The 26,591-nt window shown below is 38.3% G+C and overlaps 1 protein-coding gene across 22 annotated transcripts in view; it reads left to right on the forward strand.

The window, feature by feature from the left end:
* Window positions 1–26,591, forward strand: part of RCK (DNA helicase ROCK-N-ROLLERS) — a 67,336-nt gene that overhangs the window by 24,246 nt on the left and 16,499 nt on the right. For 18 of the 22 annotated variants that reach the window (XR_016052228.1, XR_016052227.1, XR_016052230.1 and 15 more), the window contains exons 6-12: window positions 16,116–16,152; window positions 16,239–16,285; window positions 25,252–25,289; window positions 25,647–25,668; window positions 25,782–25,994; window positions 26,143–26,299; window positions 26,404–26,455. Coding sequence is in view for 18 of the 22 variants with exons in the window: in XM_088862210.1 (XP_088718336.1) it covers window positions 16,116–16,152; window positions 16,239–16,285; window positions 25,252–25,289; window positions 25,647–25,668; window positions 25,782–25,994; window positions 26,143–26,299; window positions 26,404–26,455 (566 nt within the window). In the remaining 4 variants the exon portion in view is untranslated. The remainder of the gene's footprint in view (window positions 1–16,115; window positions 16,153–16,238; window positions 16,286–25,251; window positions 25,290–25,646; window positions 25,669–25,781; window positions 25,995–26,142; window positions 26,300–26,403; window positions 26,456–26,591) is intronic. The other 4 variants (XM_088862214.1, XM_088862213.1, XM_088862217.1 and 1 more) reach the window with 2 other exon arrangements.

Raw genomic sequence — 26,591 nt, forward strand, 5'->3', positions numbered from 1 at the left:
AATCCTCTCACAAGATGGGAAGCTGCTATGGCCAATCCTAACTCAAAACAGGGCTAAGCGCACATAAAAGATAATTAGGGTTTCTTTTCATCCCTCTGAAAAATTAGGGTTTCCTTTCAACTGTTTAAACTTGTTTGGAGCATGCGACTATGTGGCTCAAACCCCTTGACTTTTTCTGGGCTAGGCGTGCCTCTCTAGGAGTACCTAGGTGGGATGTGCCACCATAGGTGGGTGGTGCATGCCAACCCTAGATAGGGGGATGATAGAGATGGGAGAGATAGGGCATGGAGGAGAGAGAGAGGAGGAGAGCGAGAGGCTAGAAAAACTGTGTTGAGAATGGAGGGGGGACCGCCTTTATATTAGCTTCTCTGGGGTTTTAGGGTTGCCATTTTCAAATAGGATTCAACTTTGACCAAGGAGTCTGAGGTAATATGTGAGGTGAAAAGATTCAATCTGAGCTATCCAGTCCTTAGTTCAACCAACATTATGAAGGAACCATTATCCCTTAGATCCTTGAACCATATCCTCTTCTAGTTCCACTAGGATTAGGTTTATCCATAAAATCCATGTTCTCATAGGATTAGGACTCTAAATATTCTAAAAATATTTCTAGCAAAAGTTCCATACCCATAGGAAATAAAATTCCTTTAGGAATCCAAATCTAATTAGAAACGTTACCCTCTTTTAAAAATACTATCTCCACAACTTTGATAAAATAAAATCATCTTCTTTAAAAAAATTATCTTGGGAATCAAATCCCTTAACTTTCTCTCTCTCTGTCTGTTTGTTTCTCTCTCCCCCCCTCCCTCTCAACCAATCCTATTCACATAGGAGCGAGGAGAGGTTGGAAGATGTGTAGGAGCTTGAGTCTGTTATTAGCCTCATGTTCCACAATAGTGGGGACATCCTGCATGTTGGGCTGTGGCCAGTGCCCCCCCCTTCGCCACCACCACATGGGTTCTACATTAAAAAAGACCCAAATAAAAATTTTAAATATCAAATGTGCCCTTGAAATAATTTAAAAAAAATAAAATGAAAAATTTCATTGAAAAAATAATTTAATGAGTTAAAAGTTAAAAGTTCTTTGGGCATAAATAAGATTTGGAAAATTATTTTTAGGGTTTCATAGTTTTCTAAAAGACCAGACAGTAATTTTAGAAGAGGATGGCACAAATGGATCAAGAATATGCAACTTCCTAAGGCACTCCACCAATGCTAAATATCTGTGACCCACATGCAGTCTTCTCTGACCAATCCAACAGGACTCATGCCCATAGTCAATTGCAAGGGCTCATGATTGACCTATCAAAGTTGGCCGATAAAAAGCGGGATCACGAATCTAGCATGTGGATTTCAGGTTCCCTCTTAAGGGCAAGTCATATCAATAAGGATAAATGCACGTTTCACAAAGTACAAGGGGACTCGTTCTTCAATGCATGTACACAACCCATCCTGGTCGCTTCCCATAATGTGGCTATCATGTGTATATGCCGTGCGGTGGTTGTTAAGGGTTTGGCCCTTGCCCTTGCAAGCTTCCAACTGCATGCAGGAGACCACTAGCCTTGGCCCACAAGATCAACCCTTGGCATCTCTCTGACTTCAACAAGGGCTGACTTTACAATGTAACCTTTAACGATAGTGCCTATGCCCTGGGGCAGGGGTTTTGGACTCACTGCTTGGTCTGGACCGCTCAACCCAGGTGAGTCAACTAATAGATCGCAAAATGCCATATTGGTCCCATAAGGGCCAAATCCCTGTTGGAGTACATATCCACTATAGTCATGAGTTTTACATGCTTTTCAAGGCTCTCACTTGGACTTTGAAGGCCGTACAATCACTCTCCCTCACACTCTCATGCCCATCCCATGTACATGCTTGACGAGCACATTCGCCACTAGACTTTTAATCAATGGATCTGCCAAGATAGCTTTTGTAGGGACATAAGCAACCTCAATCTCTCCTGCTCGAATCTCTTTGCGTATGTGGTAGCAGTCTGCCTTTATTTACCTTGATTTCTTATGGAAATATGGCTCCTTAGCTACATAAATGACAACTATTGCATAAGATCTTCAAACCCTCGCATCTGATAGGGTTGAATCTCAACTGATTCATTAACTTCTTTAGTAGATGACATCTAGCTATTAGACTCAATGCCACATACTCTAAGTCCATAGTTGAAAGCACACCAACATCCTCTTTCTTTGAGCACTGAGAAACGGCACCACTGAAATGTATATCTAAATGTGGACTTCAACCCTCGCATCAGTTCAGTTAAGAATATAGCCGGCTGTTAAAACTTAAACTTGCTTATCCCTAGAAAACTAGGGAGAGCTTAGCATGTTCTATTATACTTCTCACCATCTCCACCAAAGTCTTATTGTGTCTTTTGTCTACCCCATTCTGTTAAGGAGTGTATGACATGGTATATTGGTGTATGATACTACACTTAATACAAAACTCGTAAATACTTACTCTATTAGTTCTTAGGACTTTAATTTTTTGGTTGGTTTTGTTTTTTACCTCTGTTTTGTAGCCTTTGAAATGGTCTAGAGCTTCTGACTTTGCACTTTGTAGGCACATGTGGGCATATCACAAGTGGCCCTTGGTAGCCACATTTATAGGTCCACGTATATTATTATGGATGAATTCCAAGATACCAATTGCTCTTTGAGCTTTGGTAAAGGGTTGCTTAGTTAGCTTTCCCTATACACATGAACTCACATGCTTTGCATAAATCACTACTCAAATCTTCAATAAGCCTTCTCATTAGTCTCTCCATTCTCTTATAATTTATGTGCCCCCATCTCATATGCCACTTATAGGCATTGCAATCATCATTATCATCATAAAACGAGACGTAACAAATACATTTTTTATTTCAATAGAGAATAATTCATCTAAAGAAGACCAGTCATAACTATTTCTCTACGCAATTTAGCTTTCACCTTATTGCTAATAAAAATTGTAGAATATCTAACCTTAGCTAATATAGGGACCGAAAACAAACTTTCCTGGTTTCAGGAGCATTAAGAGTTTGCTTTAGGACTATGCTATTTTCTATTCTCTAACTGAAGAAAATAATCTCCAATTCCCAAGATCTTAGTCTTTTGATTTCCTCCCATAAAGATATGTTGTTCACCTGGGGTGATAGGTGGGCTGAAAACTGAGACAGCCGGCCTTAGTGTTTGACACACGTGCAGTGAACCTTGAGTCAAATCACCAAGATCCCTCCTTAGGATTTGCTAGCATGGTCTGCAAGACCGCACCAGCATGCTCCCTGTTACTTCTGGGATTTGCTTTCTCTTTGGGTCTGCAATATCTCGCTATATGCAGAAATTTATTACAGTAAAAACATTGCGTATTCTTAAGATCTTTCTTTCTCTCGTTGTTTTCTAGCCCTTCGTCCCCCTTTTGATTTTTTATTCTCTCCTTTATTCTTATTATTCTTGCTCTTACCCTTCTTCTTAAATTGATTAGAGTCGGGGTTCAAATTTACCAGATTCACAGAGTTGCTTACAACATGAGCATCACGAGATAGCTTTCTGTGTTCTTCTGCTTTGAGGCTTGAGATCAGCTCCTCTAGCTTTGATATGTGCTTTTTGCCTGCGACTAAATAAGTAAAGCTCTCTCAAGAATGAGGCAAGGAAGTCAGCATGTGACAAACATGCCTGTTTTCTTCGGGTTTGATTTGCGCAGCCTCAAGCTCTTGAACTATGCTTTAAAAGTGTGTGTACAATCAACAAGCTTTCCTCCTTCTGTCATCTTTAGATCTGAATATTGCTTCATCGTGAGAGATCTTCTATTCTAGGAAGGAGTTTCAATATTCTTTCTTGAGTTTTTCTTGGATTGCCTTTGCGATCTTGAGTGTCACATACTCAAGAGCATAGGACTCTTGCATGGCTATGAGAAGGAGATGCTAAGGTCTTGAGCATCTCATACTCAAGAGCATAGGACTCTTGCATGGCCATGAGAAGGAGGCGCTTTGCCAGACTGTTTTTGTGCTCCCACTAAGCATAAGTATCCCTTGTGGTCTTTGATGCATTACTTCAAGGCTCAAGAGGGAGATTTTCAACAAGCATATGGCTTAGTTCTTCCTCAAAGAGAATGTAACTGATCTTTTGTTTCCAAGAGGGGGTACTTCTAGTTCTAGTACTGCCTCAAAAAAGAAGGCGGGGGGGAGGGGGGGGACCCAAAGCGTACGCCCCCTTAAAAAAATAGTCAAGGCCTACAAAAATGGTTAAGGGCTTAAGGTCCTTCTCTCTCGCTCACAAGCCCATATGCTCTTTCTCTATGTATGAGTAGAAGAAGGAGTAGAAGATGGCCCCCAATTGTTCGATGCAAGGCCTCTCTCTCACACACGCATACATAGAGACACAAATGGACCTATATGCCTTGCTCTACATTTGAAAAGAAAAAGAAGTAGATGACCTTCGAGTGTTCGATGTGAGAGTTCTCTCTCACACGTATGGGCTCATATGCTCTCTCTTACATACACACACACACAAAGACACACACACACACACACATACATATATATATATATATATATATATATATATATATATATATATATATATATGTCGTCATCATCATCATCATTAGAGCCTTTACCCAACTAATTGGGGATGGTTACACGAATCTTGGTCTGCCATTCTGCTTTATCAAGGGCCATACCCTCAGTGAGGCCATAAGTCCCCATATATTTTCTCATTGCTTCCAACCAAATCCTTTTGGGCCTACCCCTTGCTTTTTTTGAGCCTCCCACTTGAACTAACTCACACTTCCTAGCAACTATAGCACTGGATCTGCGTTGCACATGGCCAGCCCTGTCTATCTTCTCTCATCTTATCGTCAATTTGTGCCACACCTAAATTTTCGCGAATGTATTAATTTCAAATTCTATCCCTTCCTAACTTGCCACTCATCCATCTTAACATCCTCATCTCAACTACAATCATTATATGGTTGTGTTATTTCTTGACCACCTAGCATTCTACCCCCTAAAGCAAATTTGGTCTCATAACTGTCCTATAAAACTTGGCCTTCAGCTTCATCGACATACGACGATCACATAAAACTCTAGTTGCACATCTCCACTTCGCCAACCCAGCTCTAATTCTATGTGCAACATTTTCCTCCATCTCTCTGTTTTTCTAGATTTTCGACCCAATATAGCGATAGTGTGTTCTTTTTGGCATTTCTTGGCCGTCAATCTTGATTACTTCGTCATCTCTACTCTTATTAGTAGTAAACTTGCATTCATATACTTTATCTTAGTCTGGCTGATTTTAAAATCTTTAGATTCTGGAGCATCCTTTCAAAGTTCTAATTTTGTGTTGATGCCGTTTTGGGTCTCATCGATCAAAACTATGTCGTTGTCGTTCGCATACAACATATACCATGGTACCTCAACTTGTAGGTGCCTAGTTAGGTCAACTACAACTAAGATAAAGAGGTATGAGTCGTATGACCTTAATGCTGACCCCTGATGTGGACCTATTTGAAAGGTGGACAATGTAACTGGGCAAATCAATACCAATTAATTTTTTTCTATCTTTTTCTTATTGTATTGCCACATGAATCACTCACAAGTGTCCAAATACAATATAAGTCAAATAAAATTATCAAGAACTCTCACTTGGTTGCTATTAAGACAAAAATACATTCATAATATGGATCTGGAAATGTGAGATGCAATGGAATTAAGACAGCATAAACCAAGAGAATACCTTATACCTTGCCTCAGGTTATCCCCAAAGACTTCGTACACCCCACACCTGGTCTCTTCCACCAATGGCATATGGGATCTTGGTTCAAGATTTACCTCACAAACTTGGGAAGCTTAGGCAAAACCAGCAAAGAGCATAACATGGGATATCCTTGACCAACGCTCAACACATAAGCATAAGGCCAAGGCCTAGGGTTAGGCTATGTGGCTTGGGCATGCCAACCCTTGGCTTAGTTTTCCTTCCTAAACGCTAAAATTTGGAGAGAGAAGAAGAGATAGATATTTTGAGAGTGGCGTGCCACTCCTTGAGGCTTAGAGAGAGAGAGGTCACGTGCGGAGAATGAACCTTCCTATAGCTAGTTTATATAGATTAAAGGCTAGGGTTTCTAGGGTTAGGTTTTGTTATCATTATGAGATTTAATCTTGATCTTTGATCTTGGAGACCTATGGGGTGAAGTTATCTCATGCATTTATTCCTTAGATCAACCATCATGATTAAAGGATTGAGGTGAAACCATTATCCTTAGTTTCTATAAGTCCATTCCCATCAAATATTTTGTAGATAAATGAATAAAATTATTTTCTTCCTCTCTTCCTTTTTGAACGCAATTAAAATCTCTACACAAAACACTTTCCTAAAATTTCAAAGCAACCCATGGCTTAGTTGCCATAATTAAAAATAGGAAAGTTTGGAGGAGGCGGGGCTCACCACCCATGGGGTGGCCATGTGGGCCCCATGCCCCATAATATGGTGGGCTCAATTAGCTCCAATGGGCCCCCAATACTTAAAATAATATTTTCAGATAATAAAATGATCTTTTAAAGCCTCTAAATAATTTATTTTTCTCTCTGATTAAAATAAATCTAAAAAAATGATTTTTTATTTAAAAACATTTTTCAATAAAAGAAAATACCTAGAGAGGTCTAAAAATTCATTTTTTACTTAAGGAGATTTGATGGGAATTGGATCCATATAGTTAGGATTACGATAAAAATACTGAGGACTCCATCCTCACTAAAGACTGTATCTCGCTGCACCTTCTCAAACTAACCTAACAGATCCCATGAACCACACCCTCTCGCAGGGGTTCATGATTGGATTATCAAAGTCAGCCAATAAATTAAAGGAGATACGATTCTAGACCATGGATTACAGGTCCCTCCCTAAGGACAAGTCCAGGCCCTATTTCAGTAGTATGCTTCATATGTCCTTCCAACACAGTCCAGTATTACAGGGAGTCATCTCTTCTACACAAGTTTACTTCACACATCTTAATCCAAAAGGGCCGCTTCCTAGACGGCTATCTAGTGCACATGCTGTGTGATGGTAATGATGAGGATTTAGGCCCTTATCTTCTCAGGCCATCCATCATGCACCGGGGTCAACTCTATGTCCCTTGGCCAACTGTCCTGGGCACAATTCCGACCTCATCAAGGAATGACCCCATATCGAAACTCTTGTCGATTATGTTCAGACGAGCCTAGATTTACGGGTTTTGGACATCATATTGAGCCATAACAAGTCAAAGCTCAGGTGAGTCTAGGCATTAGAAATGCCTCACAGTCCAATATGGACCACACTTCCACTAGAGCCAACATTATTATATGTTTTCCAATACATGCTCACGTAAAGCTTTTAAATGGCCATATAACCCCAACACTATTGTCACTATAAACTCACTTGTCTCTCCATTAGTTGTTCGCATACTAGTTAGCGCTCCTTTGTACATATCTCTCATCAAGTCGATGTAGTATTTGATGACTCTTTTCATTTCTAACACCCACCAAATCAAATCTCGAGGTACTTTATGTCATAAACTTTCTCTAGCTAGCGCTCCCTTGTTTGATACATCATAGTGTGGTTTATAAGTTTGATTCCTTGATCTCATTTGTTTTTGTAAATAGGTATCATAATACTTTTCCTCCTTTCATCTTGCATTTTTTTTGTTCTCAACACCTTGTTGAACAACTTGACAAACCAGTCAATGCTCCCCCATATACTTCCAAACCTCTTGTTTGGGTTTTTTGGCAATTTAAAAGCCCTTATGAGAGCATGTATGAAAAACATTATAGTGACATATTGACTCCAATGGGAGTATGATCCACTTTGGACTATGAGGCATTGCTACTGCCATGACTCATCTGCGTTTTGACTGGTTGTGGCTCATAGGTGTTGTTTAAAACCCATAGCCGTGGGCATTGTGTAAGCACAACCGATGATGGTTTCGATGTGGGATTATCCCTTGATGAAGTCGGAGTTGGACCTAGGATAGTAAGATCAGGGGACTCGATGAGACCCCTATATGTGATTGATGACCGTAGAGGACAAGGGCCTAAATCCTCAACATTACCGTCATATGGCATGTATACTAGATAGCCATTCGGGAAGCAACCCTTTTGGATAAGGATGTATGACACAATGTTTTAAAATGCAGTCGCATCATGCGGCATGCGGTGGTCACCGCATCTGAACGGACCGCATATGCAGTTTTGAGCTATGCGGGCGCACATGCGCCACATCAGGCCGCATCAGAGCCGCATCGTTTTCTGTCAAAATGTTTTCGATTGTGCCCCTCGAGGAGGGGCAAAATGGTCTTTTTGACCATCCAAAAATGGGGAAAACATTTGGGATGGTATTAAACCCCCTAAATGATCATTTACAGCCATTTTCGTTGCTTTTTTGGGATCAAATTGAGCATTAAAAAAATTTAGGCCGAATTTTTTTTTTGTTTAGATCTTGGATTTGGGGATTGTTTGATACTTAGATATTGATTTGAACATTTTTATTGTTGATTTGGGGAAGTTTAGGTGAATTTGTGACAAGGAGTTGGGGGTTTCAGAAGCCGTGAAGAAATCGAGCACTGCTTTAAGTGGATTTCTTCACGGCCTCTGAAATAAAGTGGATTGCAAAGTGGATTTACATGGCCAACATTCCTTTTAAGACTATAACTCTGGATAGTTTTGAATGTATGGGTCAGGCAATTGGGCAATATGGCCCAGGACTTGTTCTTCCTTCACCACATGAGGTTAGGGAGCCCAGGATGATGTATTTGATGTGAACAAAATTTTGATTTTCAAAAGGAAGGGTGGGAGAAATATGGGGCCACTATTTTGTGTGATGGTTGGTCCGATGGGAAGTCGAGGGCACATTCATTAATTTTTGGTCAACTGTCCAACATGTACTTTTTTTGTTCAGTCTGTTGATGCATCAAACAAGTGACATGATGCTACATACTTAAGTGACTTGATGGATGAGATTATAGAGTTTGTTGGAGAGGAAAATGTGCTACAAATTGTCACTGACAATGGTGCCAATTATGCTGCAGGTGGGCATTTCTTGACTTTGAAAATGATACATACGTTTTGCACTCCTTGCGTAACTCATTGTGTTAATCTTATGCTGAAGGAAATTGGTACAACATCTTTATTTAGTGGGGTGATTTCAAGAACTATGTTTGTTGTTGGTTTATTTATAATCACACCATAGTCCTAAGCATGATGAAGTCTTTTACAAAGAAGAGAGAATTAGTGATACCGGGTATCACTAGATTTGCCACGTCATTTCTCACTCTTCGAAGCCTAGCGAAGGAAAAATGTGCCTTGAGGACCGTGTTTGCTTCAGAGCCATGGAGTCAAAGTAATTGTCAAAGCATAAGGATGGGAGAGAGGCTGAAAATATTATTCTGAATACATCTTTTGGAGTCAAATAATTCTTGCATTGGGGTGGCTTGCCTTTTACTGAGAGTGCTTCGATTGATTGATGGTGATGTGAAGCCCGCCATGGGCTATATACATGAGGCAATGACTTGGGCAAGAGCAGAGATAAAGGATGTTTCAAAGGATGATGAAAATATGCGCAAGGCTATACTTGAAATTATTGATAGGAGATGGGATACCTAGCTTCACAAGTACCTCCATTCAACTGGTTACTTTCTAAACCCACCTCTTCACTAGAAGCACCCATCCATTGAGTCAGATCGTGTAATAAATGGTAGGTTCTTAGATTTTCGTGAGAGGTTGATGCTTGACAAAGATATTTAGGATGAGATCCAGAACCTTGAATTGATTAAGTTCAAGTTAGCCCTGGAAAACTTTGGGAGAGATATTGCTATTCGAAATAGGGACACTATAGATCCAGGTAAAGGCCAAAACTACCCTTACTTGTCTATGACTTTGTTTACCCTTAATTTTTATCTATAATCTAAAGTATACATTATTATATAGCTGCATGGTAGGCATTATATCGAAGCAAGACACCAAATCTGCAATGTCTCGCTATTCGAGAGTTGAATCTCACATGTAGCTCATCTAGTTGTGAACGCAATTGGAGTGCATTTGAGCATGTAAGTCCTTAGCTCCTTATTCTTTAATCCTTATTCCTTGAATTTCAATTTCAATTTTCAATTTTCCAATCTAAAATCTAATTTATCTAATTTCAATTTTCTACCACAGCTCCATACAACAAAAAAGAAATAGGTGGGAGCAGAAGAAGTTGAATGATTTGGTTTATGTGTGGTATAATGAGCGGCTTAGGGAGAGGTATGAAAATCGAATGAAGCTCAACCCTATTCAATTGTATGAAGCTGATGGTGATTCCATAAGTGAGTGGACAATGGATCCAAGACAAGAGCGTGTGTTTGAAGGTGAGGATTTTACATGGTTTGATGTCGTGCTCACACATTAGCTCCAGAGTAGAGGAGCTGAGTATAGTCGTGCTCACACAAAAGAGAAGAGGAGCTGAGTCTAGTCGTGCTCACACATTAGCTCCAGAGGTCGAGGAGGAAGAAGCTGACTCAGAGGAGATCGAGGAAGAAGTATGCATGGAGGTCATCGAGGATGATATTGATGATGCACATGGCGATTCTTAAGATGACTTTTCTGATTAATATTTGAAAAACTGACTTCAAATTTCAAAATTGACTCTCAAGATGACTTCTATTTCTTTGATGAATGGATGATTGTATTAACTTTTAACTATTAACTCTTCTTGAGCTTGACTTCAAAACTCTTTAATCTTCATGCAGACATGGACTTTTGGTTTGTAATGTCACTATTTTGTAACTTTAAAGTTTGTGGTTGCAAATTTATGCTTATGGTTGTTGATTGTTGAATGTTTTATGAAGCTTGTTTCAAGTTTCTACTTTCTATTAGGGGATAGTGGATACAAAGTTTCCGACAGCTAATAATTTTAGAGTTAATCATTAAACTAAAATAGCTACTATCACATATATCACATCCATATTTTTTTTATGCATTAACCTATTTTTTTAGATTTTATAGAATGTTTTTACATTTATTGACTGCATCGTCGCGATGCACCCCATCCGGACCGCATCGAGTCACATTGCCGCATCGCCCCCCCCCACCACTTTTGGCCGCATCCCATTTAAAACACTGGTATGACATGTACATGTGCGGAAGAGATATTTCCTTACAACCCTGGACTATGTTGGTAGGACCCATAAAGCATAGTGCTGAAATGGGGCCTGAACTTGTCCTCACAGAGGGATTTGTAATCTATGGACTAAGATCGCCTTCACTTATTGGCCGACTTTGATAGTTTAATTATAAACCCCTTCGAAGGTCTTTGGGTGAGGGGGACTATTGGGCTAGTTTGGGAAGGTGCAGTGAGATACGGTTTTTAAAAAGGATGAGTCCTCAATATTTTTGTTGTACTCATAACTCTATGGATCCTATTCCCATCAAATTTCTTTAAATATATTTTAATTATTTTTAGATAATTAAAAATAATTTTTTGGACCTCTCTGGGTATGTTATTTTATTCAATAATAATGTTTAAATAGAGAAAAATCAATTTCTGGATTTTTTTTAATTAGAGAAAAATAAATTATTTAATGATAATATAAAATTTATTTGATTATCTGAAAAGTAATTTTAATATATTGGGGGCCCATTGGATTTTATTGGGCCCTCCAATTATTGGGGTGTGGGGCCCACATGGCCACCCATGGGGTGGGGTGGCCCACCTCCTCGTATTCTTTCCTAAAATTGATTGATTTTAACTAAGCTACATGTTTTTTTTGAGACTGTTAACAATAGTATTGCTTGAGTAAAAAATGTACAAGTTTCGAACCTGAGAAGCCCCACAAGACGGGGCTCCCAGCAAAAATCTGTAAATCCAAAAAAAGGGTTTATAAAACCACCCCATTACAGTGTACAGCCATGAGTGAACAAAAATTGGGGCTTAACAAAAAACCACCTGATACATGGATGAGCAGAAAGCTTTGAAAACCATAATAACAGCTGCATGAGAATAGAACCGTCGGCCAAAAATGGTCCTACACAAAAAAGGAGGAGGACCAGGCCTAGTCTCCTTGATGCCTCCTAGCGCCGTTTCTCGCCAGTAGATCTGCGAATGCGTTCGACGTCCTTCAGGTATGCTGCCATAAGACGACTGTATCCCTGCAATAGTATTCGATCTCATCAACAATAGATGTTAAATACCATGGAGGAGCAGAGTTCCTTGCTGCTCAAGAGATGATATTAGTCGCATCTCCTTCTACTAAGAGGTGAGAGCCCCAATCGTGATTGATGCTTTTTAGGCCTGTGAGAAGAGCCAAAGCTTCTGCTGTTTGAGAATCTTGGTGCCCAAGGTACTCAGATAAGGCAAGGTGTATATTGCTGTCATGGTCTCTGAAAACACCACCTGCTCCTGCATGACCTGGGTTCCCAAGGGAGCAACCATCAAAATTGAGTTTGATGGTACCAGGCTCGGGAGGCTGCCAGTTGTTAGGTCTTTTTGGCTTCCTTGGTTGGTGGTAGATAATATTTTTCCATTGACTAAGAAACGTGATGGCGGAGATACCTGAGAAGAATCTTTGGTTGGAAGCCCAGAAAGTTACAAGGGATATAACCTTATGAAAGAGGGTAGAAGGTAGAAGAGTTTGCCCTTGGAAGATTTTGCGATTTCTTTCAATCCAAATGACCCAAATGGTAGCAGCTACTGTTGCCTTCCAAAGAGTCCTTCTAGCTTTCGGCCAATGGGCCGGGAAGTTAGTGGAAATTAAGGCCTTGGTGTTCTGTGGAGTAGCTCATTGAATCCCAAACTGTTGCAGCAAGAGAGTCCAAAGGTGAAAAGCTGTCTTGCAATGGATAAAACGATGAGGATTGGATTCTTCCTTAGTGCAGCACATCACACACCTATTGGTCAAGGAGTGGCCTCTCTTTTGTAAATGGTCGACTGTAGGTGCCCTTTGAGACGAGGCTATCCAATTGAACATTTGAACCTTTGGTGGGGCTATGGTGGACCAGGTTTTGGACAGAACCGAGATGGGATTCAATGGAAAAGTGGGAGGTTGGATTAGTCTCCTATAGAAGGAAGAGATCGTGAAATTTCCTGAAGGGGAGATAGACCAGATAAGGGAATCTACTCCCGTGGAGCAAAAGAAGGTTGATTCAAGGGTCGCTAGAAGCGACAAAAAGTGACAAGTCTCTTCATTAGAGAGAGCCCTTCTGAAAGAAGGACTCCAGATTCTTCTCTTTCCTTAGGTGACCAATTCCTTTGCAACCGTGGATTTCTTGTTGAATACTAGTGAGAAGAGAGAGGGGTATTGGTCTCTTAGAGGAGTATGGCCTACCTAGAGAGTTGACTAGAACTTAATCCTCATGCCTTGTCTAGGGTAAAATTGAATAAACTTTTTGAAGAGAGAAAGAGTAGAAGTTAGAGACTTCCATGCTCCAGAGGCATTATTGACTTTCTGTCTAATTTGCACCCAGTCGGTTTGTGACAACTGGCATTTGTTTCGCACCACCCGGGCCCATAAAGAGTCTGGTTGAGTAGTCAAGTGCCACCACCATTTGCCCAAAAGAGCATGGTTATGTTTCTTGAGGTTTCTAATCCCCAGTCCTCCTTGGGTTTTTGGTAGGCAGATCGTATCTCAGGAAATGAGGTGGTATTTGTTTTTCTCTTCTTGTCCCAACCAAAGAAAGTTGCGCATAAGCTGTTCTAAGCGAAGCACCACCGAACTGGGTACTTGAAAAAGGGACATAACGTAGACTAGCGTGTTGGCCAGAGTCGCTTTGATAGAGTTGCCCGATTTGCCACAAAAAGGTAGCATCCTTTCCAGCCAGCCACATGTTCCAGCCAGCCACATGAGGTAGTGTCCTTTCCAGAGTTGCTTTAATTAAGCCACATGTTCACTCGAGAATTTTAGGAAAGTGTGGTCTAGAGATTTTGATTGATTTCAAAAAGGAAATGTGTAAGAATTAATTAATATTGATTTAGTACTTTGTTTGCATTCTATTTTGATGGGAATAGAGTTATGGAAACTGAGGGATAATGGTTCACCTCATTCCTTTAATCATGATGGCTGATCTAAGGGATGAATGGATGAGATCTCTTCACCCCACAGGTCTCCAAGATCAAAGGTCAAGATTAAGTCTCATAATGATGGCAAAACTTTAACCTTAGAAACCTTAGCTTTTATTCTAAATAACCTAGCTAGGTGGGGGCTCATTCTCTACACACTTGATCTCTAATCTCTCTCTATTTCTCTCTCTATATTAGCGTTTACGAAGGATGAAAAACCCTAAGTGGGGGGCATACCCAAGCCACAACACCCTAGTCTTCTAGTCAACCTTATACTCGTGTGTTGAGCTTTGGTCTAGGGTATCCCATGTCATGCTCTCTGTTGGTTTTGCCTAGGCTTCTCAAGTTGTGAGACAAGTTCTTGAACCTAGATCTTATGCGCTATTGGTGGAGGAGACCCGGCATGGGGTGTGCTAAGTCCTTAGGCGTAACCTAAAGCAAGGTATACGATATTTCCTGGTTTATGCTTTTTTGATTCAATTGCATCTTTTATATAATTTTCAGATCTACATTATAAATGTAATTTTGTTTTAATGGTAAGCAAGAGTCCTTGATAGTTTATTTATTTCATAAGTATTGTATTTGGACACTTGTGAGTGATTCAGCTAGCAATACAAAAGGAAAGATAGAAATTTTTTAATAGGTATTGAGTTTTCCTGTCACATAGTCCACCTTTCACCCTATCTGGATGCCATTTGGGCCTTAAGCCTTTTGAGTATTGGGAGTGTCTATATGTATATATGTATATACATATATTTATGTATGTATGTATATGTATACATGCATCTCTATGTATGTATATATATCCATACATATATACATACATAGATGTATGTATGTACATATCTACATATAGACACTCCCAATGTTCAAAAGGGTATGTGTGTGTGTATGGCAGTCAGATTATTGAACATTGGGTGTCTATATTTCAAGTATGTGTCCTATCTTGATTTCAAAAAATGGCTCCACCGAAAATTCATCCCTAGACCTCTTGAGGTCAAAAGGTACGTCTGCCATTACTATTTAAGATTTTGTGGTATGTTGTTAAGTTTATTATATCTAGAAGCCGAAAACAAAATAAATTGCTTTGGGCAAAAACTAACTAGAAAATTATCAAAGAACTACCCATACCAAAAATAATTAAGCAGCAGTTTGTTTATTTCATCTTAAACATAAACAATCATATTTTCAAATTTTATATATTTAATTTAAACATGATAACTCTATCATATGCATATGTAATAATTTGAAAAATTAAGCTAGTGGTTAATGATAAATTCAAAAAATAAAACTTGATATATATACATTGAAGATTGAAGATTGAATATGTGATATATTGCTTTTAGTTTTATTTTCTTTTTATTTTAATAATTTACTTTAGGATTTGTGAGCTACTAACCATAAATCACGCAGTGACTATAAAAATTAAGAGTAACTAAAATAGAGTGAAATTTGGATTAGAAATACACTAGTTAGCTATAATATTAGTAATTAAGTTTTGTTTTGGACAAAACTATGGAACAAGGTATAAAATAAAAAGAACACTGGACTATTTGGATATATTACCTTGTTTTGTTTTTAGAGGATGCTCCAAAATATGTACAGTTGGAATCCTGAAAATTAATATTTTACATTTTTATTGTACATATTAATTTTTTATTTCTTTAACTTTCATGTGAAATATACATACACAAATATATTCATATTCATAAAAAAATGTATTATATTAAAATAATGTATTATATTAAAATAATGTATTATATTAAAATATTTTATGACAAATTACTTCTATAGTTGCTTTGGGCCGTGCTTGCATTTTAGGTCGAAATACTAGACACTTGAGACATGTACTGGACACAACATCTTTGTAAGTGTCCATGTGATATTGGGTGTGGTCCCCTGCCCCCCATTCATGTCATAACCTCAACTTTGGGGTGATTTGCTGCCCCATATTCGTAACTTCATTTTTGTTTCTTAATTGTCTTATGCAATTGTCACAAGTACAAGTAGCATGTCCGACTGATCATCGCTTTTTCATTTGTGTTTTGGCTTTTGCAGCAGAATGGCTTTTGGTTCCTTCTGAAGGGATAAAAAGGTTCTTGCGTTACCATGCATAAGAAGTGCTTCCGTGGTTTATGAAATGAACTAATAATATCTATATTTTGTTTATTGAAAATGCAGATTTGGAGAAGAAATGAGGCCTGTGAAATTGACCACACGTGTCTATGGTATATTCCACACCCTGGCCTATTGCTTTATATTATGAGTTTGGGAAAAAAGTGCAGGTTCTGTTTCTTTTGTTAATGCTAATATGCAAATGCTATTAGATATAGTTCCAAGCAAGATGAATACTTACTAAGGCATTTTCCCTGTTGCATAGATAATCATTGTAGGACTTGTATAGATTTAATTGCTTTTGAGGATTGTAGTTTTTAGTAATTTATATGCCAAGCATTTTCCCTTGACTTAACTAAGGCATTTTCCCTATTGCATAGTTAATAAGAGATAAGATGGTCCAATATGTGGGGAGGTGGTTGTTCCAAGCGGGCATTTCTTTTAATGATGCTAACTTGAGTAGCTTCCAGATTATGTAGGAAGCAATGGGTCAGTTTGGGATAGGGTTGAAAACTCCACCTTCTTATGAGCTTAAAGGGCCAATACTTAGAAAAGAAGTGGAGAAGTGGAGCTAACTATTAACTATTTGAAGACCCACATGGATATGTGGGGTGTATATAGTTCCACAGTCATGACAGATGGTTGAAGTGATAAAAGGAATAGAAGCATCATGAATTTGATGGTGAATTGACCATGAGACAATATTCTTGAGGTCTATTGATGCTTTTGACAAGTCTCACGATGCAGAATTTCATTTTTAATTTGGTTGATCAGTTCCTAGAGGAGATAGGGGAGGATAAAGTGCTCCAAGTCGTGATCGATATGTATTTAGCTAATATGGTGGTCGCTAGGTTATTGATGGACAAAAGTTCATATATTTTTTGGTCCCCTTGTGTAGCACATTGCATAGACCTCATGCTTGAGGCCATTGGTTAAAAGAAAATTACATCCATCATGTAGAACTGAAAATTACATAATGAAGCAATACAAGCAACAAAAAAACGAAATGTGAAATACTGCATACCTTGCCTTAAGTTACCTTCAAGGCCTTTGTGCAACCTAAACCAGGTCTCCTCCACCGATGGCGCACGGGATCTTTGGTTCAAGAACATACCTCACAATTAGGGAAGCCTTAACAAAACCCTTAGAGAGCTTCACATGGGATTTCCTTGACCAAAGCTCAACACATGAGCATGAGGCAAGGACCTAGGGCTAAGGCTTGTGTGGTTTGGGCGTGCCACCTCTTAGGGTTAACTCTTTCCTAAATCCTAATTTGGATGAGAGAAGAAGGGAGAGGAGGCTTCAGTGGGGCGTGCCCCCTTTGGTTCCTTAGAGAGAGATTGAGAGATTTTGAAATAGAACCCCCATAGCCAGTATCTATAGACAAGAGGCTAGGGTTCTAGGGTTAAGGTTTTGCGATCATCATGAAGTTTAATCTTGACTTTTGATTTTGAAAACCTATGGGGGTGAAGAATTTTCAACCATTCATTTCCTAAATCAGCCATCATGATTAAAGGAATGATGTGGAACTTTATCCCTCAGTTTTTATAGCTTCATTCTCATCAAATATTTTGCGTAGAGAAAGTAATCAATCAATCAAAATTAATTTCTTACACATTCCTATTTTGAAATCAATCAAAATCAATTCTTACACCATCCCATTTTGAAATCAATCATAATTAATTTCTTACACCTTCCTATTTTGAAATCAATTAAAATCTCTACACAAAAAGGTTTCTTAAAATATCAAGTCAACATATGGCATAGTTGTCATCTTTCAATTTAGGAAGTATGGAGGAGGTGGGTGGCCATGTGGGCCTCACACCCCCACGATATGGTGGGGCCCAATGAACCCAATAGGCCCCCCCAATACCTTAAACATAATTTTTAGATAATAAAATAATTTTTTATAAAACCTCCAAATATTTTCTTTTTCTTTTTGATTAAGATAAACTCAAGAAATTGATTTTCTCTATTTAAAAATCATATTTCAATAAAATAAAATACGTAATGAGGTCTAAAAATTCATTTTAATTATATGAAAAATAATTAAAACATATCTAAGAAAGTTTGATGGGAATTGGATCCATAGAGTTAGGATTACGATAAATACACTGAAGACTCCATCCTCTCTAGAGACCGCATCTCACTGCACCTTCTCAAGTTGACCCAATCGATCCCGTGACCCACAACCCATCGTAGGGGTTCATGATTGGACTATCAAAGTCAGTCAATAAGTGGAAGAGATACGATCCTAGACCTTGGATTACATGTCTTTCCCTAAGGACAAGTCCATGACCCATTTCAGCAGTATGCTCCATTGTTCCTTCTAATACAGTCCAGTGTTACAGGGAGTCATCTCTTCCACACATGTACACATCACACACCTTATCCAAAGGGTCATTTTCTGGATGGCTATCTAGTGTATATGCTGTGTGATAGTAATGATAATGATTTAGGCTCTTGTCCTCTTAGGCCGTCCATCACACACAAGGGTGAAATCCATGTCTCCTAGCCAACTGTCTTGGGCACATCTCCAACCTCATCTAGGGATAACCCCACATCTAAACCCTTATTGGTTGTGCTTTCACGATGCCTACGACTACAGGTTTTGGACTTCACATTGACTCATAGCCAATCAAAACTCATTTGAGTCAAAGCATTATCAATGCCCTACAGTCCAAGTTGGGCTATATTCCCACTAGAGTCAACAATTCATTATATTTTTTCAGTACATGCTCTCATAAGCCCTTTAAATGGCCACAAAACCCCAACACTTATATCACCTTTGAGGTAGTGAGGAGTTGTCTAATGACATTAAAATCTCCTTCATCAGCCTCAATTTCAGCAACGTCTTGCTCATTTACCCTTACCTGCTCCTCATCCAATACTGGTCCCATGACAAAGTCTTCTTCATTTGCATCATCCCCATCTAGGAGATGTGTTCTAGCTTGTCATTTCTGACACTCATACAATCGGTGGCCAACCTCACCACATTTATAACGCTTTACACCTTGTACTCTGTTTTGGAGAGGCCTATTGGCAGCTGGTGCTTTGCCCTTAGATGCCTCATTTGGGTGTGAACTGGACCTAACTTCTTGTGGATTTTGATTTGCAACTTGTACCCTTTCAACTATGGTTGATTTCCAACCACTAGTTTGACTATTTTTCATTTTGGTTTCAGATTTTTAAGGCCATTTGATGAGCATAATCAAGACTGAAAATCCAATGTAGAATGAGTTTGTTTGGAATATGAGGTTTCAGTCTACTCACATACCTTGCAACGAGCTGGTCATTGATTTTATTGACCTCATTCGGCTCATAAGGAGGAAGAATTCATCTGTATACTCTTGGAGATCCACTTTTGCCGCAAATGATGGAATCATTGGTACAATTGTTGCGCATTACAAAGGGTAGGAATTTCTTCTTAAGACGACTTTATTATCCTCCAAGTCGCTATATTTTCTGTCCCCTTTCACACTCGACTTGCTGGCACCTGCTGCCACCATATTTGGGCATGCCCCTTGAGTTGGGCAGCAACACATTTGACCTTCCTTTCTTCTGGGAAATCTTTCCACTTGAAGAAGGTCTCCACTGTCTAACCAAATCCAAGAACTCATCCGGCTGAAATTTTACTGAAAATTCAGGGACATCCACTATCACTTCTTGATCCGGTTAGGGCATGAAACCAACCTATCCTCTAATGAAAGGTTCTCCCTTCATTTGTACTTTCTTCACTAACTCTCCATTGAAGTGAGCAAGTCGACCCACCAATTACTCCATTTCATTAAACCTCCTCAGTAATTCTTCGTATTCTGCCCTTGGCACAACACCACCTCCTCTCATCAGCCTCCTTGTCCTCCTCTATTGGGCATAGATCAGAGAGAAAATTGAGATAAATAGCTCAAAATTAGGTATAAAACAAGGGAACTTAACTGATGCAAAAGGAGTCCAGGAAATTAAATTCGGTATTCTTTTGATCTTAAACAAGCAAAAATTCAACAATAATAGAGGGAAAAATATTGTAAATCAAGCCATGGAGAAGAAGCTATCTTTCTTTATTCATAAACAATTCTCTACAAAAATATTCCAGCCCCTATTAATTGGGATGTCACCCCTCTTAAATACAAAAATAAAAAAAACTAAACGAAAATATCTTTCTACAACCCATGTCTCTCTCTCTCTCTCTCTCTCTCTCTCTCTCTCTAGATCATGCAAACCCGATTCAAAGACAATGGGTTGAAGCTAATAAACCCTAGCCTCAATGGCTTGTATGAGGGTCCCAAGACATCCCAAAGGAAACTAAGTTTCTGATTTTCTGATAGTTACAGCAAAAGCATTAATCTGCAGTAGGTAAATAAGGTCTTCCCTTTTAATAGATTTGGCTTGGCTTCTAAGTCAAAGCTCTCTCAGATTTCCTAGGAACATTAAATGGATTCTACCCTTCCCAAGTCATTCAAAATACACTTTCCCTAGTCATGCACAATGCCACTTCCAAAGCTATATTTCAAATTCAAATTCAGATTCAAACATTTTCCTCCCAAGTCTCCCCATGTCTGAAATTTAAAAGAACCCCCCGGATTTTTCTGTAAATTACAAAGAAGTCCATTACAAAGAAAAATCCCCAAAATAACCCTGCAAAAAAAAAAAATGCAGTCCAAAAGGAATTATGCTAAGTGGGAGTGTTGAGATTTGAGAGTGAACATAGCTTTTAGTTTCATCTCTTGCCATCACCACCACTAACCTATGCCTCTCTCACTCCCTCTCTATCCATTTCCCTCTCTCCATCCCATGACTCAGAGAAAGCAGAAGAAAGAGGTCTATGTGCAGATTTCTCCCAACTCGCCAAGAGTGCACATTTTTTTATAGGGATAATAGAGGAAATGAAGAGGACGAAGATGAAGATGATGAAGAAGAGAAAAGCAACAGAAGAACAATTAGATCCTCTGTAGGTTGTAACTCAGATTCGAATTTTGAATGGAATGGGAAAACATAATTTGCCTTGTTTCCATGTTTTATTGAATTGAGAAACATGAGATAGCATATAGATGATGCCACTGGTGAACTGCCATTTGTTACTTGTCCCATACTATATCTCGGAGATGATTTAAGCTGTAACACCCTATTGAAGAAGACGATGGCCATTGTCGTTCCATTTGTTTGGGAATGTAGTTCATTACACATTGTTATAAATTGCTTTCCCTTAACAATTTTAAACATGAGAATTTAGCCCACTTTTCTAGTTCACCACCAACAAACATAAACAAACAATAAAAATAAAATACAACAAACATGAGATGTTGATGACAACAAAAAACAAGTCCCCTTGTGCAATTTGTCTTTGTCAATCGTCTAACATCTTGATCAATATTCGTTGTTTGATGGTCGTGATGTCTGCGAGTTCCATTCTTGGATTTTTAGTAGTGCCTACCAGGATTGTCTTTACTTACCTTGCTACTGTTTGCCTATGTCTAAAAGATTAGGAAGCATTACCAACATTTGCAAGAGAAAATTGCATATAATAAGAGTCATGAATAACATTTGTAAGGGATAACAAGGGAAAATTGCATAAAACATTTACAATGCTGCTTTTTTTTGGAAAGAGATTATTCATTTTATTTCTGATTTCTTTGGCTCTTCTCTCTCTACTTGTTCACAAGAACTTGGTAATGTAGCACACAAGACCAGTAGCCACCATGAAACCTCTTACTCTCTCTCTTCCCCTTCTCTCTCTCACTCATCACACTCTCTCTACATCACCTGGTTCCCACCTTGGCTAAGAAATGTCACCCTGATTATGAAGCAGGTCTGTTAGGGTTCAAAGCCCTGATTAAGGAGGACCCGTCCGCCATGCTTTCTTCATGGAAACCCAACACTGATTGCTGTAAATGGGATGGAATCAATTGCCTCTCAATGAACAGAGTAACGACTAGCTTCCTCTATGGCCAAGAAGATGACCCCAAGAGCATTTTATTAGGCCCCATCTCATTTTCTCTCTCTAAACTTACTTACCTCAATGGGATTTATCTCCTGAATCTCAGAAAAATTACAGGCACTTTGCCCTCTTTTCTATCAAAGTCCCCAACATCAACTATGTGTAGAATTGTTAGCTACATGGCAATTTGCCGGAAAATATAGGCCAATTATTTGGACTAGAGGCTCTCAGTTTCAGTGGAAACAAGTTTTCGGGCCCAATTCCGAACTCCATATCCAATCTAACCAAGCTTGCCCATAGACCTTTTTCTTCTGCTTTCTCTGAGTCAATCTCGAAGCCCTAAGTTCTCAGCAGTGCTTTTCAATACAGTTCTGCACATGAACCTCTTTCTTCTGCTTTCTCTAAGTCATGGGATAGAGAGAGGAAAAATGGAGAGAGAGGGAGTGAGAGAGGTGGAGGTGAGTGGTGGTGATGGCAAGAGAGAGGGAGAGGAGACGCGGTTGGGGGTTTTGTCGAGAGAGAGATAGAGAGCGAGGAGTCTGTTCCAAAAAGACAGAGAGAGTGAGGAGGAAAGGGAAGAGAGAAAGAGGAGAGTCTATGGTGGTACAGGGTGTCAGCATGCAAGCAGTAAATGGAAGGAAGGGAAGAGAGAGAGAGCGTACAGTTGTACACGGTTGTCAGGGGCAGGCATTAAATTTCGAATGAAAATTGAGGGGAACAACATCGTAACCATCAATTTTACACAAATAAATCAACGTCGTTTGGCGCACTTAAGACGGGTACACGAGCCGGTGCACATGATCATTTTCCTATATATATATATAATATATATGTATAGCGTGCAGTTGGCATACAGATGCATCCGTAGCTGTAGAGGTAAGGTGCACCTTCAAATTTTGTCATGGTATATAATTTTGATGTAAAATGTTCTTATGATTATCTCAAAATCTATTTTTATATCTAATTATAAAATTTTAAATTTCAAAAATGGTTAAAATTAAGTAGATCTATAAACATATGAAAATCTTGAAAATGGACGGTGTCGATAATACGTTGTAAAATGCACTATTTCTAAGACTTAAAATCTTTTTATTTTTCATGGTCATACATCTTGATGTTGAGATGATCAATCAAAGGGTTTTTCAACATTAAAACTACCTTTTCCGATGGATTTTTGAAGTGCATCCGTAGTTCTACATTATCATGTTGCATCCTTATATAAAATTTTTTCATATTATATATATATATATATATATATATATATATATATATATATATATATATATATATATATATATATATATATATATGAAAAATTCTTCCCAACGCCTATAGGCGAAATGAACAGTGATTTCACCCCTACCCTCATCACATCCAAACTTCATCGCACTGTCACAGTTGTTCGATAATGTTTCAATTTTCATTTTTTTTTTATAAAGTTGAATTACTTGAAATTTGGAGCTTGTGTACATCTTAGTGAGGCGCACCTAATAAAAATATGAAAAAAATAATTCGTAAAATATAAATTGATCAAAATACCCCCAAAAATTTACCAATGTATTTTGGTCAATTTATATTTTGCGAATTATTTTTTTCATATTTTTATTGGGTGAGCCTCACTAAAATGTACACACGCTCCAAATTTCAGAACATTCCGATTAGTAAAAAGAAATGAAAATTGAAACACTACTGGACAGCTGTGACCGTGCGATAAGTTTGGATGGTGTTGAGGGTAGGAGAAATCACTGTTCATTTTCGCCTATAGGCGTTTTGTGGTGCCCTCCTATATATTTATATATATATATATATATATATATATATATATATATATATATATATCTATAACAAGACAAATGATTGGATATTCTAGTTTTGTTTTTTACCATTTGATTTTTTTTATTTCTAATTACATCGAAAATTAATTAATGCCTGTATGAATTTACAATTTGTAAGAAGCGTGTGATCTAAACATGTGTATCAAGTGCAATTAAACATGAGGAATGCCAAGGAAGGAGAGGTTACAAACTTTGAGGGGCTGATCCCTTGATTGGAAGAGGAGAGAATCAGATAAGGGATTTAATCCATTGATTATTTGACCTGGCAATGATGTCTTTTAGTTGCCAAAAACTGCTGAATTGAATGAGTCCTCTGAAAGGTTCTCTAGCGGCTAAACTGTAAAAAATGCATTCAAATCTCACTTTGATTGCAAATGCCCTTAATGTGAGTCCAAACTTTATGCACTATTTCTCCGCATGATGAATATTCAAAATTTATTTCTCAAAAAAATTTAATCATATTACTTTAGTTCTGCCTGGATCTATGATGCTAGAATCATGCTAACAGGGGCCTATGGATAAGATCTTTATTGTTTAGTCTCACGATCATATTTGTTTCATCACAATTCATTTCATACGAAATCTGCGTACTTGTTTACTGACTTGCTACGTAGCTATGCCCTTTATTATGAATTCTGCAATCCGATTCTCTAAGTGTTATTTCCCTTATAAACTAGTGAAGGTCATGTAATGACTATTTGAGTAGTTTGATGAAGTAATATTGAGAAAATTCTATCTTCTTGCCATATTTAGAAAAGAAGTTGAATGCAAGTCATGCGGATCTGACAGAATATGTGTTGATGTACATTTGACTTGCTGTTTTAAATCAATGTAGCCTCTTGCGGGGAATTAGGAGCATATAATAATATTTACAACATATTTGATTTACGTAAATTTTTTTGGGCGTGCTTAGTGAATGGAAGCTTCTGCTGAGTGCATAAATTACTCTGGTTAATTTGTGAAATTATTTAGTTTGGTTTTGTTTTGTGATATTTGGTGGCTTACATAAAGTAAAATCTCCTGTCAGCAGAAACTACTCTAGCTTCTCTTTTCTTATCATCTAATATCGTCTAATAAATTTAGAAGTATAGTTTGTCCGCCATTTTTGGACTGTGTTTACTAAAAGGATGTGTTTAGGAGCTTGAAATTCTGCATTGTACTCAGATTTCTCACATTTACTATATCATTTTTGCTATTTATGTTTTCTTGAGAATTGCCGAACCATATTCTTACCACCTATCATTTAGCTTGCTAAACGTTTTCCTCTTTTTTTCTTTCCCTCTCACTCTTCTCACTTTGTTTTTTACAGGCTATGCTCCAGCCAAAAATGATTTCTTATTTGAAAGGGTGAATTTTTTATGAGATTGATCATGTAGTTTGACTCCGTGATATTCTTTTGCTGCAGAGTATCTTGTACATGAAAGTATTTTAGAGGGCAGATTTCTTTTTGATCTTACAGTCCCTGAATATATTGTCTGCTGTTTAGTAAAGAGGCAGACTTGGCCATTCACTTTGTTAAATAATCCACCCAACACTGTGAATGGCCAAGTCGGTTACAAGGCTGTAAGTTCACCTGTGTTTTGGGTTGCAGAATCTAAATCAGTGGGTAGTGGCTGAATCTGCTCCCTTGCACTAGTGAAACTTAGGGATTGAGACTCATTCTTTTTTAAGTTATTGATTGTTGTTGTCTTGTTTATTTTTCAGCGGCTTCAGAACTTCATTTCTGGTGAGCATTTTTTGCTGTCGACCTGTTATTCGGATCACGTTCAATTTTTTTGCTGTGTTCTTGTCTGCCTGGAGGGCATAGAGGATTTGCCTAATGGAGTAACTGCTCTGAAGATATCCTTATGCAACATTCAAGAGGGAAATCTGCTCTTGTTTTCTGCTCCACTAGAAAAGGAGCACAACAAGCAGCTCAATGCCTCTCGCAGACTGCAATGGGTCTGGGGTACTCGAATCCATTTGTGAAGAGCAGGGAACAACAAGAAAGATTGAAAGCAGCTTCTCTATCATGCAGTGATAAGCAAATGCAATCGTGCATTCTTTATGGTGGTATGACTGAGATACATTGAGATCATCACGGTCTTGCTTATATTTTCTATTTTGGTCCATTTCGGTAAATTATTTTTGTTCTGGAAATAATGAATACATGCGTTTGCATGCCCTTTTAGTTGGAATAATATTTTTATTATTTTTGCAGTTGGTTACCATAATGGTGGTCTCTGCCTAAAGGACCGCAACCTTGTTGAAAGTCTTTTCCTGAAGGGTGACCTCCAAATTCTGTGCACTACGAACACTCTTGCACATGGAATTAACTTACCAGCACATACAGTTGTAATCAAATCTACACAGTACTTGTATGTAGTGTTCTCCTTGACTTATTAGTGATCTCTTGGAGTTGGATAAATGAACTTTGGATATTAGTTTATTCTTACCTTTCTGATGGGTTTTTTTTATTAAGCAACAAGGAAAAGGGTCTCTATCTGGAGTACGATCGCTCAACAATTCTGCAGGTAAAGTTATTTTCTCTTGCTTCTTTCTTGGAGCATTCATCTTTATCTTTTTTTAATTCAGAGTAATGTAATGATGTCACGCATCTCACCTCAGAGACAATAGGCCCTTCACTTTGTTTGGAGGGACATGATTCTT

The sequence above is a fragment of the Amborella trichopoda genome, chromosome 3 (genome assembly GCF_054954075.1).
Source record: "Amborella trichopoda isolate Santa Cruz 75 chromosome 3, AtrichopodaSantaCruz75HAP2 v2.0, whole genome shotgun sequence".
Classification (NCBI taxonomy): domain Eukaryota; kingdom Viridiplantae; phylum Streptophyta; class Magnoliopsida; order Amborellales; family Amborellaceae; genus Amborella; species Amborella trichopoda.